General features: G+C 39.3%; 1 protein-coding gene across 1 annotated transcript in view; it reads right to left on the bottom strand.

Annotated features, from left to right (window-relative positions):
- The window catches only part of LOC135718130 (NACHT, LRR and PYD domains-containing protein 3-like), a 98,643-nt gene that overhangs the window by 54,178 nt on the left and 24,953 nt on the right, over positions 1-19,512 (bottom strand). Inside the window, exons 3-4 of the mRNA XM_073816290.1 lie at positions 10,816-11,020; positions 8,967-10,716 (exon numbers count right to left, since the gene is read on the bottom strand). Of these exons, the coding sequence (XP_073672391.1) occupies positions 8,967-10,716; positions 10,816-11,020 (1,955 nt within the window). The remainder of the gene's footprint in view (positions 1-8,966; positions 10,717-10,815; positions 11,021-19,512) is intronic.

Raw genomic sequence — 19,512 nt, 5'->3', positions numbered from 1 at the left:
TAAATGATACAAACTAAGCTTCATATACAATTCATAAAATGTTAATTTATAACAAGAAAAACACTGAAATTAATTGCTTTATAGACACTACGCGTTATTTAGCACAGAAATACCTGCTTGCTTTGACTTTGATCATCTCTATTCACTTTAGGTACAGAAACAACTGATGATTCTTATATTATTTATTTCAGGAATCTCTTTTCTATCATTTGAAAGTGAACACCGACCATATATATCAACTTTATTCAAGACACAAAGGTCCATAGAGACAACACTATACAAAAATAAAACATACAAAACATAAAGAATGATGCAAATAAAGCATCATTAAAACATATACAGGCTATGAGTCCAATGTTTCCAAAAGCATGATGTATACCTTGTGTCTCTCTTAGAAACATCAACTAAGGACACAATGATCATATTCTTAGATCCTGTTAGTCTGCACATTAATCCATACATAAAATTTCTTAAGACAGCGTTAAAAGTGGGCACATTATTAGACACAAACATTGCACTGGCACTACTCCACCTTGGAAATTTAAGCACAATTCTCAGTGCATCATTATAAGCCACTTGGGAGTTTTTTCATTTTTGACTTACTAAAATTACACCACAGGTGGGAAGTGTACAATGGAGTGCAATAAGTTTTAAAGAGTGAGATTTTAACATCAGGAGTGCACATGTGAAATTTGCGTGCCAGCATGTTTGCCTGCCCATACAGTTTTCCACACTGACGCTGCAAATCATCATCATCACAGAGGTCATCTCTTATCACATGTCCCAGATATTTAACTTTGTTTACAACCTTTAAAGGTTTACCTGCCAATGAAAAGGAGGGATAGGCACACTTCATTTTGGTTCTGGCGATTAGTACCACACTCTTTAAAGAGTTAAATTTTATATCAAACATTAGTCCATATTGAGAACATATTCTAAGAAGTTGCTGCAGACCAGCACTGGAAGGAGACAGTACCACCAAATCATCAGCATAAAGCATATGATTGATGAGACTATCCCCCACCAAGCAGCCAGTTCTACAGCACTTCAACTCCCTTGATAGGTTATCCATATACAGATTAAACAGCAGCGGGGACAGAATTCCTCCCTGCCGCACTCCATTAGAGACATAAAAGGGTGTTGACAAACTCATCCCCCACCTAACTTGCATAGTTTGGTGAGAGTACCAGAACTGCAGAATCCTGATTAAGTAAGAGGGGATCATATAGTTTACCAAACAGTTTCCCATTATTGATACGGTCAAAAGTCTTTGAGGCATCCAGGAAACACATGAAGACTGTGCTATTGTGTGATCTGTACCTATGGACAATTTCTTTAAGTGCATAAATACACAGATCAGTTCCATGCTTGTTCTTAAAACCAAACTGATAATCTGTCGACACTAAGTGTTCTGCAAGCCTATCTATAATAATCCCTTCTAGTACCTTGGAGAGTATACTTGCAATTGCAATAGGTCTATAGTTATCTATACTATTTAATTTACCTGTCTTGTTTTTAACTTCAGGTACTAACAAGACAGATAACATTGATCCAGGGAGTATGCATTCATTATTAGTTTGCAAAGTTCTCGCCATAGAGTTTGCCCTCATAGTCTGCTCGTTTCTTTTTATAAAACGCACAGCATATTTGAACCTAGCATTATACCTTACCTTGAGCTCACAGACTGGGCCATGCCTAGGTTTGCCTGCTAAGACCCAACTTCTAAATGCATCTCTTGCTTCCATATGAACATCATAGACATAGTCATTCCAACCTGGTCTTACAATATGTTGTTTCACCACTTTACTTCTGAGTGGTTCACTTCCATCAACTAAACCTTTTACAATTCTATCATACATTGCACATAGGTCATTATTATGACTTACATTCATACAGTTGCTATCCACACACATAATTGCATCAACAGGTACCTCAATATTTCTCAAGTGCAAATCAATCATTAACTTGTAATATTGCAGGTCATCTTCTGTAAGCCTTGTCCAGTCCAACGTATCACCTGGTTTATGTCTGTCACTACAGACAAGCTCAGGTAGACCCTTAACATTTATGAACATAGAGACAGGAATATGGTCTGCTGTAGCCAAACCATATAGAATCACAACCTCCTCTATGCAATCATGTGCATCAGCTGTAGATATACAATGGTCCAGCCAGGATGTTGTATGCCAAGCTTCACTCACATGTGTATAGCTATCAGCTGGCAGTAATTCCTTAGTGGATAGAATAACTTTGTTATCGTTGCAGAATTGTGTCAAATGTTGACCAAAAAGTGAATTAATATCTGATATATCAGCATTTAAATCCTCCATAACAAATATGGATGTATATTCACTTTCCCTTAAGTAGGACCCTATAAAGGCAAGCTTATTCAAGTACTCATTTTCATTTTTGTGACATTCATATGGAGTGTATACATTTAAAATTATAAAAACATTCTTATTATGCACCACCTTAATTCCCATGCACCAGTCCACATCTAACCTAATCACCGTGACCAAGTGGTCAAGTTTCTTGTGCCAGAATATGGCCACACCTCCTGGGATCCTGCCACGCAGAATTGTAATGTTTAGGTCTGTCGTGGATTCCCCTGCCCCATGAAAATCATTATGCACAGTGTTAAGTTTTTCCAAATCTTGAATAGCTAAAAAAGTCTCTTGCAAACACACCACATCAGCATTCTCAAAGAGCTCATCAATAACAACGCGTTGGGCTCTCGCTCCAGCACCCTGTCCGAGTTGTAGACCACGGGAGTTATAATACACGACTATCATAACAGTTTATCATCATTTAACATGCATGGGAAGCCCTTGGCTCGGGCGCACTCATCCCTGTGTCAAGAGGTGCTTTAACTCTAGGCTTGCGATTCTCATAGAATAGAAACGCCTTACATAGGTCTCTTCTGGCCACAGCTGCGGTGCATACATCTCTGCTACTTCCTTGCATTCAGCTGTAACTTTGAAAGAGCTATAGCGCGTATACTCAGTACCAATCTTCTGACACATCACATCTCTGGAAAGTTGTTCTTTTAGATAACTAGCCAAAGTCTCTGAGTCTAGGTCAGGAGCAAGCTTTGTCACAAACACACTCACCAGCTTAGTTGTCACTGCATGTATGTTCCCCACTGCACCAGTTCCAACTATTCCATAGGTCTTCTTCTCTCTGGGAGGATTATTGTTCTTGTTCTGTACTGCAGCAGTAGATTGTTTTCCAGAGCGTTGCTTGCGCTTGCCATGCTTTAATACACGGCTCCATGCAGGGGACAACGCCACCTCAATTCCCTCGCCAACTAACTCCTCAGTGACCGGCAACGCCAAAGATCTGGATACAGGCTCCCTGTGACTTAGTCTTTGGAGCTGGACCTCTTCATTGACCATAGTTGTGGCTGTAATTCCCCTGCTTGTAATGGGTTGTTCAATCACACTCAGTCGTTGGTTAATGTTTGTAGTTATTCCACGAAGATACTCACATTCAGTCGACTGCTTACTCACAGCATTCTTCATGGAGGCCAACTCCATACTTAGGCAATCAATCTTACTAACCAGGCAAGAGACATCAAGGCTATTAAAAGTCACTGATGGTAAATCATCCAAGTGATATGATACAAAGCGAGGAACATTCTCACCAACCTCATTTAGTAGTTTTAGACAACATTTAACATTGTTGACATCTTTTAGTTGCCCTTTGTGAGCTACACAACGCTGCCCCGTGCCAGGACACAGTTCAAACAAGACCTTCTTGGAGTTTTCGATCCACTCAGATCCAAAGTGATTTACAGCCATCAAGATAATATCATCCTGAGGCACAGTCTTCAGTTTGACAAAAAGGAAGCTTAACAGTTCATCTTCCACTATAGTTTTGCCATCAATAGTGGTGTAAATCTCAGGTTTAATCCTTTGTTTGATAACATGCCGTGCTGCTGTATCATCTGTGGCAGCCATATTAGATCATAATATTAAATCACAAGAAAGACAGTCGTGTCAGGCATAAATTAGGTTCTGTGCAGATATTTTCCGTGTCAAAATTGAAAGAAACAGCTTACCTATTTTGTAGTTTAACTTTTGACAAGAAAACCACCCTGTTTTAAATACATTTTAAAAACTTATACCTGTCGAAAAACATCAGTTTTTTATGTTTAGTTTGATGAACTCCTAAATATGAGATGCAGAGCAGCTAGCGCGTTTGGCTAAATTGCATGTGCCAGCATCATGGCCAGAATGCAAACAGCGCAATATGAATGCAAAGAAAAGCAATCTAAAATTTACATACTTAAATTAGATCAGAATTTACGTTTATAATAAATACATTTATTTTAAATAAAATAAGGTCAGAAGTAAAAAGGTGCAGAACAAATTATGTGCAAAATGCCTGAAACACACGGAAACAAAACACAAGCCAACTAGTTAAATCAGATAACCCCGAGTGATTTATAAATAAAATAAAATAAAGAAATTATTAAAAGAACGAAAGTATAACCAGAATTGCCAGCTTTGTCTTTTAAATGTAGAAACAAAGGGGCAATGGTTTATTAACATAGAAAACTCTTATGGATGTGTAGCCCGGTCACTCGGGTTGTTGGATTTATTAACGCATTTTAAAAATATTTATTGAAAGCTGCTACTTCACATTTTATTTGCATAGCATTATCATAATATGCTGCATATGAATATATTGGGAGAAAGCTGTTGTATGTAAAATCAGATTATGTGTGCACCCATATAAGGCCAAGATTGAATGATCCTCATTTCATAACACATCTCCGACGATTTGACTGTGAGATTGGTAGTCGAATCAGGCTTCTCCTATCGATGCATCGAATCTTAGACTATTCGGGGTCACCCCTACTGCTATCCATAATAACTTATATTATATTCTGTGTGTTCCTTGGTCGAAAATATGTAGAAATATATGCGAGTAAAAAAGAACAGAACAAAAACATTTAGCTCACGCGGAGCGAACGGAAAGCAGTTCTTGCATATCTAAATGCCTAGAGAATGCCTCAAGTGTTCAGTCAGTTAATAATAAAGCCATCGGCGTTACATTTGCTGCAGATACCTCGTCCACAAAGCGGACGTTGTTGATACACAAAGAAAAATCTTGTTTTTATTAAAAGCGGTTTTAATGCTGGTAAGCAGTCAGTTATATTTTGGCACCTTGTATTTGTGTTGATCAGATAGATTAAAGTAATTTTAATCTTTAAAACAGCATCTAGAGGCAGAGGGCGCTAATTCAGTCATCTCAGTTTCACTTTTTTTCACACATTCAATGATATAACGAAACGATTTGGTAAAGGTACCTCTTACAGCGTGTCGTGTTGTTGCGTGATAGTGTTATGCAAAGCCTCAACATTATATCTGGGAGATAAGTCAGTAAATCTAAGTGAAATCACAGGCTTTGCTTATCCCGTGCGAACTGGCCACACGAAACTGAAATGTAGGTAGGTAATTACTAAATCACACTAGGTCCCCAACTAATACGTATCCCGTGCGAATAGTACATAAGATGATGATTTTTCTTCCTATCACTGTTTATAAGTCCTGGACAACAGGTTTAAATGCATGCAAGGTCAAAAAACACTGTAATTTTCTCAAAATATAAATGTTAAATTACCCCATTTCTCAGAGATCCCCAAACGAGTCGTGTGAAGCCGTTCAACGACTCAGTCTGCCTAAACCCCACCTTTCAGTAGCCTACTCTGCTCTGATTGGTCAACTGACAGAGTCTCTGCACAGACCACAGATCAGTGGCACAGACCAACAATAGTGCAACATGTATTGACCTTGTGCTAACATGATTTACTGAGAAGACATTATCAACATCAATACACATCATTCATCATTAATCCAAGCAATAAAAACAATGATAGAAACTAAAAATTTTTTACACCCATTTCAGCATTTATGTAAACTAACCGGGTCATAGCAAACCCGTAAGTTCAGCATAAGCCACTTGCTATCGTGACTCTGACAGTATATAGAGTTTAAACAACGACATCATTCATCATTAATCCAAGCAGTATAAAAGATGATAGAAACTAACATTTTACACTTATTTAAGCATTTATGTAAACTAACCGGGTCATAGCAAAACCCTAAGTGAGCATGCGTTACGTTAACCGCTTGCTATCGTGACTCTGACAGTATATAGAGTTTAAACAACGACATCATTCATCATTAATCCAAGCAATAAAAACGAAGATAGACATTTTACACTCCTTTAAGCAAGTAAGTAGCTATAATCATACTTACAGGTTGTGGTTAGGAGATGCATGTTGTTCCAAATAAAGTGGGTACTGAACCATCTTTCATTGCCAAACGTCTAAATCCCTCCGTTAAAAATTTATTTTAACCACTGATTCTTCACAGCCAGACACGTTTAGTATATCCCTCCTTGAAAAAGTCCTTTGGTAGTGAAAACAACACAAACTGAAAACACAGCGTGATAACATGTTTACAGACTAACTAGCTGTGGGCAGTTCATAGTTTTTGTTTCTCCTGCAGGCAAGGCTGTAGGCGGAGATTAGTATATCGTGTAACGTGGAAACTTTGTGTGACGTGGAAAAAGTCAGGCAGGAGATCCAATCCAGATAACGACTTGTTTCAGCGATTCAGAGTCGACTCCCTACTTTAAAAGCCAATGGGCCCTATTTTAACGATCTGAAATGCAAGCGCAGAGCGCAAGTGACTTTGTGGGCAGATCTTGGGTGCTGTTGCTATTTTCCCGGCAGGAGAAATAACTCTTGCGCCAGGCGCAAATCAATAAGGGGTTGGTCTAAAGTAGGTTCATTATTCATAGGTGTGGTTTGGGCGTAACGTCAAATAAACCAATCAGAACGTCATCCAACATGACGGATTTACCAGGCGCATGCCAGGAGCGGTTCACAGCTGAGGAGACCGACGTTCTTGTAAGAGCAGTAAAAGACAGAGAAGTTGTTGTGTATGGGGATGGGAGAAACCCGCCCAAATCAGAGACGCTTAACCCCCAGGGGTCCAAAAACGCGGCGCCGCGTTTTGACGTGTTATCTCCTTATCATAGCAGAATCAACTTAAAATACTCCATCATTAATAATCATTCTCTTCCGTGTTTAACATTCACAATAACAAGAGATCTTTGTGTTTTTGTTAAATAAAGAAAATAAACAAGGGTGTGCATTCTGACATTTCTGTCTCCGCCAGCTGTCTCTTAAAACACGTTACAAAAATCAGTTGAAACTCCGTGAATACTCGTCACACAAACATGATACATATATCCAAAAAAGTGTCTGAAATGTCTACTTTTAAACAAGCTAATTATAATCAAAAACAAATATTGCCTGTTTATATAATCTGCACTGAAGTAAAGAGAGTACTGTTTACCTGGCTGACTTCATTATCTTTAATGCGGTCACCCCCACAGGCGGTACCGCTGTTGACATGGCAATGAAGACACGAGCTGTTCAAACCATAACAAGTAAAGCGTGAAGTTTTCGCAGATTTAAAGACTTTACAGCATGTTTGGATGATACATTTTACACACACGTAAGGAAGATCTTCATTTATGTCTGGACATTGAGAAAGAGAAGTGTTTATCTTCAACGTTACCTAAGAAGAAGAGCAATGGAAGACGCAATGGAGGACGATATATTCTTGAAAAAAACTGTAAGTCATTTATCTTCATTTATATTTGCTATTATGGCTTGTGCAGTTCAGCCTACACAAGCGACCTCAGCAGACTGCACGCTTCTGATTGAAAAACTTTCGCATTGTTTACAAACGAGGACGCGTGATTGTCACATAATGGCGGATCTACAAGCTGTGTTAGACACAGTTATTCACTTTCGTTTTCTTCATGGCAACTTTGAGCAAGGCTGCACTGCAAGATCTTTTTAAGTGTGTGCTGTAATATGATTTCATATATTGTTTACAATTCCATCCATTGCGCTTTACACGCGACACTGTTTTTATGAGCGACGCGTTGTTTAGGCAGAGACACGAGCTCGCACACATGGACGCCATATGCGATGTGTTTTTAAAGTTCATACACGCTGACAGAAATGCGTTATAAACAGAAGCTAGGCGATCGATGGGCATCTTAAAAAACAGTCATCTGAAAACAGCTTTTTATATAACTAATCACTGCAGATGTTCTGAATTTAGTCCAAATGTACATGATAATTTATCTGAATGTAGTGCTACCAGTGAAATTTACCCGTCAGTTATGTATGTATGGGTATTTCTGTGGACAATTTATGCTAACAGCTGTTTATAACTCTCTTACAGGTCTGCATCCCTCTCATCAGTACAAAACTATGAAGTGGAAAAACATATTCACACTTTTTGTACATAAAGTTATATGGTAACATGAGCCACATGAAGTTTACAGCTCTATTGTGTATCAGTTTCTTAGTTTATACAAGTTAAGTTTTTGAGTAGGGTTTGTTTCCAAATAAACTGAAAATGTCCTACTGACCTTCATTTCTATTTTGATTATATTGTTAACTTAACTTAATAAACCTCCAACAAACATGTATACATTTGTCCTCACATTCTTTACTGTAGTTCCCTCTCAGATTCCTGCCTAGGCTCATTATGCAGCTCACTATGCAAGCCTTTGTTTGCTAGCTGTCAATCAATCCTTCTCGCATACGGCCCCTCTAAACAAAAACTGTCTTACAATTTCTAAATCAATATATTGGTTTATGTGAATGAGTAGGCAAAATGATTTTCACATCATTTAAAAAAAAACTCTAGTCTACTATATTCTGTTTTTCTCTCAAAAATACAAACATATACATGTAGCTCATATAATATTTTAGCCCAGTTTGTGCTGAACACGCAGTGTTATGAGACACTTGCCATTAATATGTTTTAAAGCAACTGAAAAAAAGACCAAATGTAAGAGCATGTCAGAACCTCTGACAGTGTCCCAAAATGGTCGGACCCCAGAGGGTTAAAGATTAAATTACTCACTCAGCTTTTCTGGATGCTTTGATCACTGGCAGCAGCCTCTGAAGACATTCATCTGATCGATCATATTTCTCCAGTAAAAACTCATCCAGCTTCTGATCTGAGTTCAGTAACACAAACACCACAGCCGACCACTGAGATGGAGAGAGACTTACTCCAGAGAGACGACTGTAATCTTTTCTGTTTAAATATGTTTGTATCTCGTTCACTAGAGATTGATCATTCAGTTCATTCAGACAGTAAAACAGATTGATGGATTTCTCTGGAGATTGATTCTCTCTGATCCTCATCTTAATGTACTCAACTATTTCCTGTCTGCTGTCAGATCTTCTTCCTGTCTGTGTCAGTAGTTCTCCTAAGATCATCTGATTGGACCCCAGTGAGAGACCCAGAAGGAATCGGAGGTAAAGGTCCAGGTGTCCGTTCTCACTCTGTAAGGCTTTGTCCACTTCACTCTTCAGTAAATCACTCATAGTCGATCCTGATGTTTGTTGAGAAAATGAAAGAAAGAAAAATAAAGCAGCGAGAAACTCCTGAATGCTCAGATGCACAAAGCTGTAGACCTTCACCAGGTTCAGTCCAAACTCCTCTCTGAAGATCTGAGTACAAACTCCTGAGTACACTGAAGCGTCTCTGACATCAATGTCACAATCTCTCAGATCCTCCTCATAGAAGATCAGATTCCCTTTCTCCAGCTGTTGAAAAGCCAGTTTTCCCAATGACAGAAGACTCTTTCTAACCTGTTGAAGATCTACCTCACATTTCCCATCATACTTCTGACTCTTCAGTTTGGTCTGAAAGATCAGGAAGTGTGTGAACATTTGAGTGAGAGTCTTGGGGATCTCTGCTTGACTCTCTGATTCACTCAACATTCTCTCTAGAACAGTGGCTGTAATCCAACAGAAGACTGGGATATGACACATGATGTACAAACTCCTGGATGATTTGATGTGTCTGATGATTCTGTTGGACAAACTCTCATCATTTATTCTCTTAATGAAATACTCGTCCTTCTGAGGATCATTGAATCCTCGTACATCTGTGATCTGGTGGACACAGTCAGGAGGAATCTGATTGGCTGCCACTGGTCGTGATGTTATCCAGATTAGAGCAGAAGGAAGCAGATTCCCCTTGATGAGGTTTGTCAACAGCACATCCAGTGAAGCGTCTTCTCTTACATCAAACAGACTCTGATTGTTTGAGAAATCTAGAGGAAGTTGACACTCATCCAGACCATCAAAGATAAACACAACTTTATAGACATCAAAGTCTCTTGATCTCAGTTCTTTTGTATCTATGAAGAACTGATGAAGAAGATCCATCAGACTGATATTTGTGTTCTTCATAAGATTCAGTTCTCTGAATGGAAGTGGAAATATGAAGTGAAGATCCTGATTTGCTTTTCCTTCACTCCAGTCCAGAATGAACTTTAGTACAGAGACGGTTTTTCCAATTCCAGCAACTCCTTTAGTCAGCACAGTTCTGATGTGTTTGTCTTGTCCAGGTAAAGCTTTAAAGATGTCATTACATTTGATTGGTGTTTCTTGTGTCTCTGATCTTCTGGATATTGTCTCAATCTGTCTCACCTCATGTTCATTATTGAGTTCTTCACTCCCTCCCTCTGTGATGTACAGCTCTGTGTAGATCTCATTCACAAGTCTTGAGTTTCCTTGAATTGATATTCCTTCATTTATTCTCTGAAATTTCTCCTTTAGTCTGGATTTGTGTTTTTTCACACACAAAGGTGCAAGTTCTGATGTGTACATGAAGAGAAATGGGTGTGAATGCATGAAATATGTCAAATAAAAGTAAATTAAGGTAATGTACAGGAATGAGGTCATGACTTTCTTACTGGTCTGTAGTTTATCAGCGAGGTTTGTCTGGTTCATCTTCTTCAGGACGTGCAGTGTGATTTTCAGAAGCTCCTCTCTGACTCTGATCTGATCTTCATCCACCTCCTCCTCTCTCTCAGAGCATGCTGGGTAATCTGAGCTCAGTAGTTTCTTGAAGATCTTGAGCTCTTTCTTCATCAGAGAGATGATTTTGTGTTCAAGCTCCTGAAATCAATGTTCAAACACAGTTTTATTCACTTATTCACATTCAGAAAAATTTTGAAAGTGCACACACACACACACACACACACACACACACACACACAATATATTTTGCATATATTCTCATATAGGCAGCAGAAATACATGGGCACTGACATTATATATGTAATTTACATATAATGACATATTACATTTCTGAATGGGAGGAGAAGCATAAAGTGATGATTTCTGATTAATGGTGCTAAATTGGGACTATAAAACTCAAAATACACCAAACCAAATTAGATTTTGTAACATTTTGACTTGCTCTCACAGTACTCTGATATCATACTCTGATCGGTCTGTGGAGCCCCACATAAAGTTAAACACCCTTTGACTATGCGCCAAAGTAGCAGCAACATAAGTGGTTGTATGCAAGAGAAAGTGAAAGCTTGAAAGCGTCAAATATAAAATTTCCAGTACTGCAAGCACTGGTTTAGTTACTTACATTGTGTGTTGCTCTTTCTTACTTTGATTGGCCATCGCATCACTTTGACATTGACAAGCTCTTTTAGACTGCTGATTGAGGCAGACCAGATAGAGATCGGTATTGTACAGTATTTACAGTTAGGCATATTAGGCAGTTATTTCATGACTTTTATTAAACACCACTAGAATTTAAATGGTGGGCACGGCCCTGTGTGAGAAAATGGATGTGAGGCTTGCAAGGCTTTGAACCGGTTCACGGAACGAAAACGAAAACCAGAAACTTTTGATGTTTTGCAAGGAACAGAAATGAAACCAGAAACTTTCAAAAAATATATGTTCTGGAACAGAAACATTTATTGAAAATAATAGTAACCAGTTAATAACGTTATTTTTTCCATTCTTTGACAAGATTTCTGTGTAACATGACTCAGTGAAGTTCACTCCCAATCGTAGCTGACTCATCGAAGAAATGAGAAGCTAGCCGCCGGCAAGTACAGTGTTTCTCTCTCGTTGTGTGCAGCGCCTCAACAGCGTGCGCCCCTCCTCTCTCTCTCATGTTGCATGCATCGCACCTCTCTCACATAACAGTGAAAAGTATTTTAAATCCGCATTCCTCCGTGTACATTCTTTTTCGCGTAAATGTCAACAGTCACGGATGTTACTGACAGAGAAGACGGCTGATCGAGTTCACCATGAGTGACTTGAAAAAGGTTAGCATTTCCACACATACTCGTTCTGGTGTGAGTCTGTGTCCGAGCTCTCTCCCTACCTATGATGCGGTATGCTCGTGCACGTGTTCTGTAGTAACAGCAACCGTGTATTCTCTCATATTTCTGAATTTGCATACAATAAAACTACCACTGGTATTTAAAATAAAAAAGCACTCATAACGCAACATCACCAATAAAAGAAGAGCAAAATCAGTAAAGCTTCAATGTAAATGTATGATGATTTTGTCAGATGAGGGCGCATTTTTAGCAGCAGTTAAAGAAAGAGCTGATTGGATTAAACAAGTATTTACTGGGTTGTGGGTCGTTACTGGATTGTGTTAAGTCACTATTTTATAGACAACAGAATAAATAATATGTAAAAATAGCATTCAGTTGTGTTAAAATGCAATGCAATTTGAAAGATCAACCAGTAAAACACGACGCACTGACGCCACATATATGCTAATCGGCGTGTGACGTCATCACCACCACATTCTTTTAACATCCTGTGGGAAACACTGAAGTAGCCTACTCAAGCCCAAGTCTCTAATGCTCAATCATAAGAGGTAAATATTTGTAGGCTATCAAGTATCTCAAGATGTTTGTTTTAATACTAATTAGTAGTGTAACGGATCCATTCCAGACAGATCTCAACCCACAGTTCGGCTCGCATGCGATTGGCGGATTAATACACAAATTTAAATAGGGTGAAAGTTGATGATTTGCACGTGTTTCAAAGGCTTGCAAATGTTCACACTTAAGTGATTTTAAACAATTTAACCACAAAAAGGCACTAAAGTGAGAAATTTTCTGTACGCACAGACGCATATGTGGTTGAATGTGTCTGGTCCAACTCCAATCAAACGTGATTATCCCTATGCCCTTCAAAGATCAGAACTCTTCATGTATAAATTAGAGAGAGAGATGAGCTGCTGTGTCTCATACTGTAGTCCATTAAAATACATCTGCCGAATAAAGCACTGAAAAACAACATAATTTTCACTTTATGTGGAGTGACTGTTTATGCTGCATCTTCTTTCCAAAGCGAAATTGGGAATTTGACCTCCGTCTGTGTGTGTGTGTGTGTGTGTGTGTGTGAAATGTAGGCATGTCAGAATTATAGTTATGCTGCTTACATAGGCTGTTTCTCAATATGCGTTCTTCAGCGATCTTGCGTCCTTGTGTCCTCGCTCTACGTCATCATTAACAGTCGAAGTTCAATTCCAATTCTCAAGAACGCAAGTACAGAGGACGAGTGAAAATACCCGGATGAGTTCTTTATATCGAGGATACATTGAGTGCAGACTTGCGCGTTGAAATCTGGGGAGGTCACGTGACCAGCAGGAAGATCGCACATATCTCAATTCTCACAAGTGCGTTTGTGTTCTCGTGATCTTCTGAGTTCATTCTTCCAAGGTCGCCTTGCAAGACCAGTCTCCACAAGAACGCAGGTCCGTTCTTTGCGTTCTTAGAATTGAGAAACAGCCTGCCACGTTCGGGAACACGAGTAAGGACACAAACGCAGGGTTCACACGAAAGGGTAACATTTAATATAAATAACATGAAATCAAACACGAGGAACAACACGGGCAGGTAAGAACAACGACAGGAACACTGGAAACAAACATGACATCAGCAACAATCATCCGGCAAGTGAGTACAACACGAACAGGGGTATAAATACAGACAGATTAATGATGTGCAGGTGTGATGAGGAATCAATGAATTGTCCAGGTGACGTAATCAGGACAGACACAAAACATGACACGGATTACCCTCCCCTTAACGAGTGGCTACCAGACACTCAAAAACAAAACAAACAGGAAGTCTGGTAGGGTGGATCTAGGGGAGGGATGGAGAGTTTGGAGACCACAACGGAGCCGGCGGAAACCGGGGCGAAACCGGCAGGGCAGGAAGCCGGGCACGGCGGGGAGAACCGGAGTGGCCATCTCAGGGACCGACTCCGAAGACTCCACCCTCCTGGGAACCGACAGGGATCTGGTCGTCCTGGTGATCGATTCCCACCATCCCGAGGAAAGGGGCTCCTCCACGGTGGCGACCACCCCGGGGAAAAATCGAGCGTGGCGTCCGTTCTCGAGCCCCAAAACGAGCATAGTGGTGGACCTCTCAGGAACCGACCCAGACGACTCTACCAGCAGGGGAATCACCGGAATCGATCCCATCCTCGAACCCGCTGTGTCCTTCACTGGCCGGATGATTCTATCACGTTCGGGAACACGAGTATGGACACAAACGCAGGGTTCACACGAAAGGGTAACATTTAATATAAATAAAATGAAATCAAACACGAGGAACAACACGGGCAGGTAAGAACAACGACAGGAACACTGGAAACAAACATGACATCAGCGACAATCATCCGGCAAGTGAGTACAACACGAACAGGGGTATAAATACAGACAGACTAATGATGTGCAGGTGTGATGAGGAATCAATGAATTGTCCAGGTGACGTAATCAGGACAGACACAAAACATGACACGGATTTCACCATGACACAGCCATAATGTAGCCTTTTTTTCATGTCTGATGACCAGAGTTGGGGTAACGCATTACAAGTAACGTGCATTACATAATAATATTACTTTTCTGAAGTAACGAGTAAAGTAACGCATTACTTTTTAAATGTACACATTAATATTTGAGTTACTTTTTCAAAAAAAGTAATGCAAGTTACTTTTTAAGTTTAATTAATTTGATTAAAAAATTATGTACTGAATTAAACTAAACGTAGTCACATTATGCACTCTATGCGTACACGCCTGTGTGGGAACAGTTTGAGTCAGAAACTGAGATGGCAGGCCAGACCTCCACATTTTTGTAAAGAAATATGCATTTTCTGAATGCAGAACTTTTCAGTCATAAAAAACCCCTGCAAGGCCTGAAAGAGATCAAGCCTCAGTCAAGAAAAAGTAATGCAAAATTAACTAAAAAGTAAAGTAAGCATTAGTTTCCATGAAAAGTAACGAAGTAACGCAATTAGTTACTTTTTTTGGAAGTAACTTAATATTGTAATGCATTACTTTTAAAAGTAACTTTCCCCAACACTGCTGATGACAGGATAAAGACTTAAGGAAAATTATGTAGACTTATAATTTAAATTGAATGTCCTAATGATCAGCCTACTTATTTAGTCCCACAGCTGACATGGAACATTATTAACCGTTTTTTTTTTTTGTTCTAACCAGTTCAGGAACGTCAACTTTATGGTTGAACCGAAAACCGGAAACCTTAAAATACTGTTTCTGTTTCGAACGAGGGTTGGGAGCCCTGTGCAAGCACATTTTGGCATTACATTAGCCAAGGGGTTCTCAAAGTCTAGGACAGCAGGCCTCTTTCTACACAACCTACTCATTGATGCCTCTCCTCAATAGGGATGAGCGAGTACAGCATTATCTGTTAACCATATTAATTATTTGTATCTGTACTCAGAGTGGGTGGGGCCTAACCCGTAAGTAGGTGGGGGTTTGTCTTGAAATGGGCGGGGCTTTAACTGGTATGTTATTTTAAGCATGCAATTGATATGGGTTGATCAGAAATTGTTATAATCATTGCTGATTAGAAAAATATTTACAGGACAGCATAAGGATTGAGCTTCAGATCTACCTTATTTTTTTATAAAATACAGCAAAAACGTGTCAGACACACAGTGTCTGGTTACTGGTTAGATACAGCTGAAGGTTTAAAAAAGAAAAAAAATCTCAGACAGGCAGAGACGCAATGCAAGTTGCATTCTACCAAGCAAGCACCACGTTTGAACGAACCCACGTTTACCAGAACTCTACTGGTTAGTAAGTACATATTATTAACGTTACAACCCGAAGTAAAAAGCTGAAGAAACCCTAAAAGTTAACGAAAAAGACCCGCAAACCCGAGTGACTGAGGGAGAGACAGAGAGCTGTTCTGTGTGTGAGTGAGTGAGCAGAGCGGGACACAGCAACACAATACATCTGTATGTGTTTCTCGTTAGTTACAGGATACCTACACTATAAGTACATATCTGTTATCACCCAGTACTTATCTAGAGTTACATAATAACTACCAAGTATGTACCACTGGTAACTACAGTAAAGATACCAATTAATTACCATGTAGATACCTAAAAGTAAGTACCACACATTTGTCGGTAAGTACATCTTATTTACTATATATGTACAAGTTAAGTTCAGGTACTGTAAAATAAAGTGCTACCGGAAAATTAATAACTGCATTATTTATAGTATATTTTCTATAGACGTGTAAAACTATATTTTGGCAGATTGTTTTACTTTCATTGTTTCATGAGTTTGCCTGCCCATTTAGTCTTAATAATTAACGATAAACGAACTTGGCTTGCTGTTCTTGAAGGCAGCTCAGACCTTAGGTCGGACTCGAGCTCCAAGTTCAAGCAACAGAACTGAAATAAAAATTTGCAGTAAAGGAGGAGAGGAGGAGGAGACATGCTGGTGCAGAGGCACGGAGACTCCTGTTTACCATATGATTTTAATAATGCAGTAAAAGAGTTGATTTTGATCATGGTGCCAAGATCGCTAGATAATTTTGTAGTTTGCGATGTCAGTCATTTGCGATGTCACAGAGTGGAAGTCTTCACGTATTTACATGATTAGCAAGGTACATTTGCAATGTTTTATAAAATCATACCTCTGAAATTGTTTGACTGATTAGGTTTTAGAAATACTGTATGCTCAAACTCTAATGAGAGCAATGTGATGCGCTGGTAGAGATAGAAAGAAAGACAAAAAGAGAGAACGCGGCCCAGTATGAAAGTGGAAATGATCGATGTTACCCAATTAACGGTTTCCCCGCCATTGATGAGTTATCTCGTCAATTAAGAGAAAATATTTGAATAAAAAATGTGTTTCCGATGAGGTTTTATGTTAATCTGTAATACTGCGATGAAGCACTTACCCAGTTTATAAAAAACTGAAGCAAAACAATTATTTTACTAATTTTAAACTCTGTGTTTGCAGCATTATCCCTGCTCTCACTCACATGATCAATTCACCCCTCTCCAGTGGCACCTTCCCCGTAGCATTTAACCCTGTAAGACCCACGGTTGCAAATTTACAACATCACTTTTAACAATTAAAAAAAAAAGCCTGCAAATGTTTTTTTTCCTCTCAAAACCACATTTACATAGTTAATGGGTCCTATTGTTTGTCCTCACAATCCTATTGGATAGAAGAAGTGTTTATAGGTCAGGTCATCTGGCTATGAACTCACTCTACCTGCAAACTTCCCACTCAGCTCATCTCCTTTCTTTGCATGACTGGATTTGTCAGGATTAAAGTAAGTAACATTGCTTAAATATTTTTTGGGGTGTTTATTACAATGTCTAGAACATGTACATATTTAGTTATTTTGGAAAACTTTCATCAAATTTGATTTAGAGCTTGTTATGTCTATGTTGTAATTCTACAACATTGGGTCAGAGTGGTAGTCAAAATACCCTGTGCACCTTACACATTACATAAGGACACTGCACTTTTCAAATGATCACAAATTGAAAAATAAATGTAGTAGAAATGTAGTGTTACATGATTAATTGTAACTAAGCTCTAAATGTGTTTTTCTGTTAATTGTTTTACTTAGTTTAGCTTAGACCATTATTAAACACATGAAAAATTGTTATGGGATATTTGAAACTTCAGCATCTATAGCAGTATTTGAAACTCCCTGTATCTTTGTAGATTTTTTGTTTTTTAACTTCTAAATGATCCTGAGCCATTTTTTCTCAATGTTGCCCAAGCAGCTGTTAGTAACATTAGGAGATAGAAAAACAGATTCTGAATGTTCTGGAATTTTTGGGATGCCTGTTGCATTGTCCAGGGACAGGTGCGAATGGTCTTGAATGTGAACCTGTAAGTGCTCTGGGGGGATGCATGTGTTCCTTTAGTATGATAAGTAGAGAGCATAATAGGCTGCAATAGACAGTATTGTTTGAATGTAGTTAAATGTTGATTATCACTTCATTGAAATTTTAATACTTATGGGCATGCTAATGGCAATACTTAGATTTCTACCCACATGGTCTACCACCCTGTCTATTCTTGCAGTTTATCTACTACAATGTAAGACCCATATGTATTATTCACATATTTAACTTAATTTTTTTTTACTTTTTCCATTTCAGAATGCCACCAGCGCAGAAAGGTATTTTATTCAGTGTGCAGGATGTGATTGCTTTTGTCCAAAATGGAGAGAGCGATTTTGAAATCGACACGGATTGAAGTGACTCAGAGAATGAAGATGCAGGTGAAATGGACAAAGAAAACCACCAACCCATTGACTGCCCAGCCAATGATGATGTGGAAATCAAGCCCCAACCAATTAAACACACTGTGCCCCGGGACAGATTTCGCTGGCTGAAAAAGGATTTTATCAGTCCCAATACCGATTTCTCTGGTTCAGAAATTACCAATGATGCCACCTCCCTCCTTACCCCACTGGCATATTTCCAAAAGTTTGTGACAGAAGACATGATTGAGGCTTTGACAAGAAACATAAATGAGTACAGCTTGCAAAAAAGTGGAACATCTGTCAACACCAATAGTAAGGAAATTGAGAAGATGCTTGGCATGTACCTGAAGATGGGCCTAATGCAAATGCCTGGAGTCCGCATGTATTGGGAGACAGACACACGGTACACTCCTGTTTCTGATGTGATGTCCCGCAACAGATTCCAATCTCTGTTGACTTCATTACACTTTGTAAACAACTTGACTGTGTCAGAGATGGAAAAGAAGGACAAACTCTGGAAACTCAGACCATGGCTGAATTCATTCAGGGAGAGATGCCTGCAGGTGGTACCCGAAGAGCACAACTCTGTGGATGAAATGATGATTCCTTTCAAGGGGAGATTCAGTAACATCAAGCAATATATGCGCGGCATATTGTTGGACTCATTTGCTGCCAAGTACAAGTTCCCCATGAAATCCCGTCGCTGGTACTTGTACATCTTCTGGCACACCATCATCCTTGCTGTGATTAACGCCTGGCTCCTCTACAAGCGGGACTGTAAAGCTCTGAAGAGGACCAAGAAAGAGATACTGAACAGGAGACAGTTTCAGGCACAACTTGCATCCTCTCTCATTCTGGTGAACACACACAACACAACACCCAAGAGAGGGCGACCATCTTCAAGTAAGACAAACACATTCACAAAGACGGTGACATCAGGGAGCCCTTTGGTTCCTCAGAAGAGACCATCCTCAACAGATGTGAGTCCCCCAGCCAAGAGGTCATCGGACCACCCCCCACTGGATGTACGCAAAGACATGATTGCACATTTCCCAGA

Source organism: Paramisgurnus dabryanus, chromosome 11 (genome assembly GCF_030506205.2).
Source record: "Paramisgurnus dabryanus chromosome 11, PD_genome_1.1, whole genome shotgun sequence".
Taxonomy (NCBI): domain Eukaryota; kingdom Metazoa; phylum Chordata; class Actinopteri; order Cypriniformes; family Cobitidae; genus Paramisgurnus; species Paramisgurnus dabryanus.
Note: the sequence above shows the minus strand (reverse complement) of the source record. Positions and strands in the feature narration are given on the sequence as shown.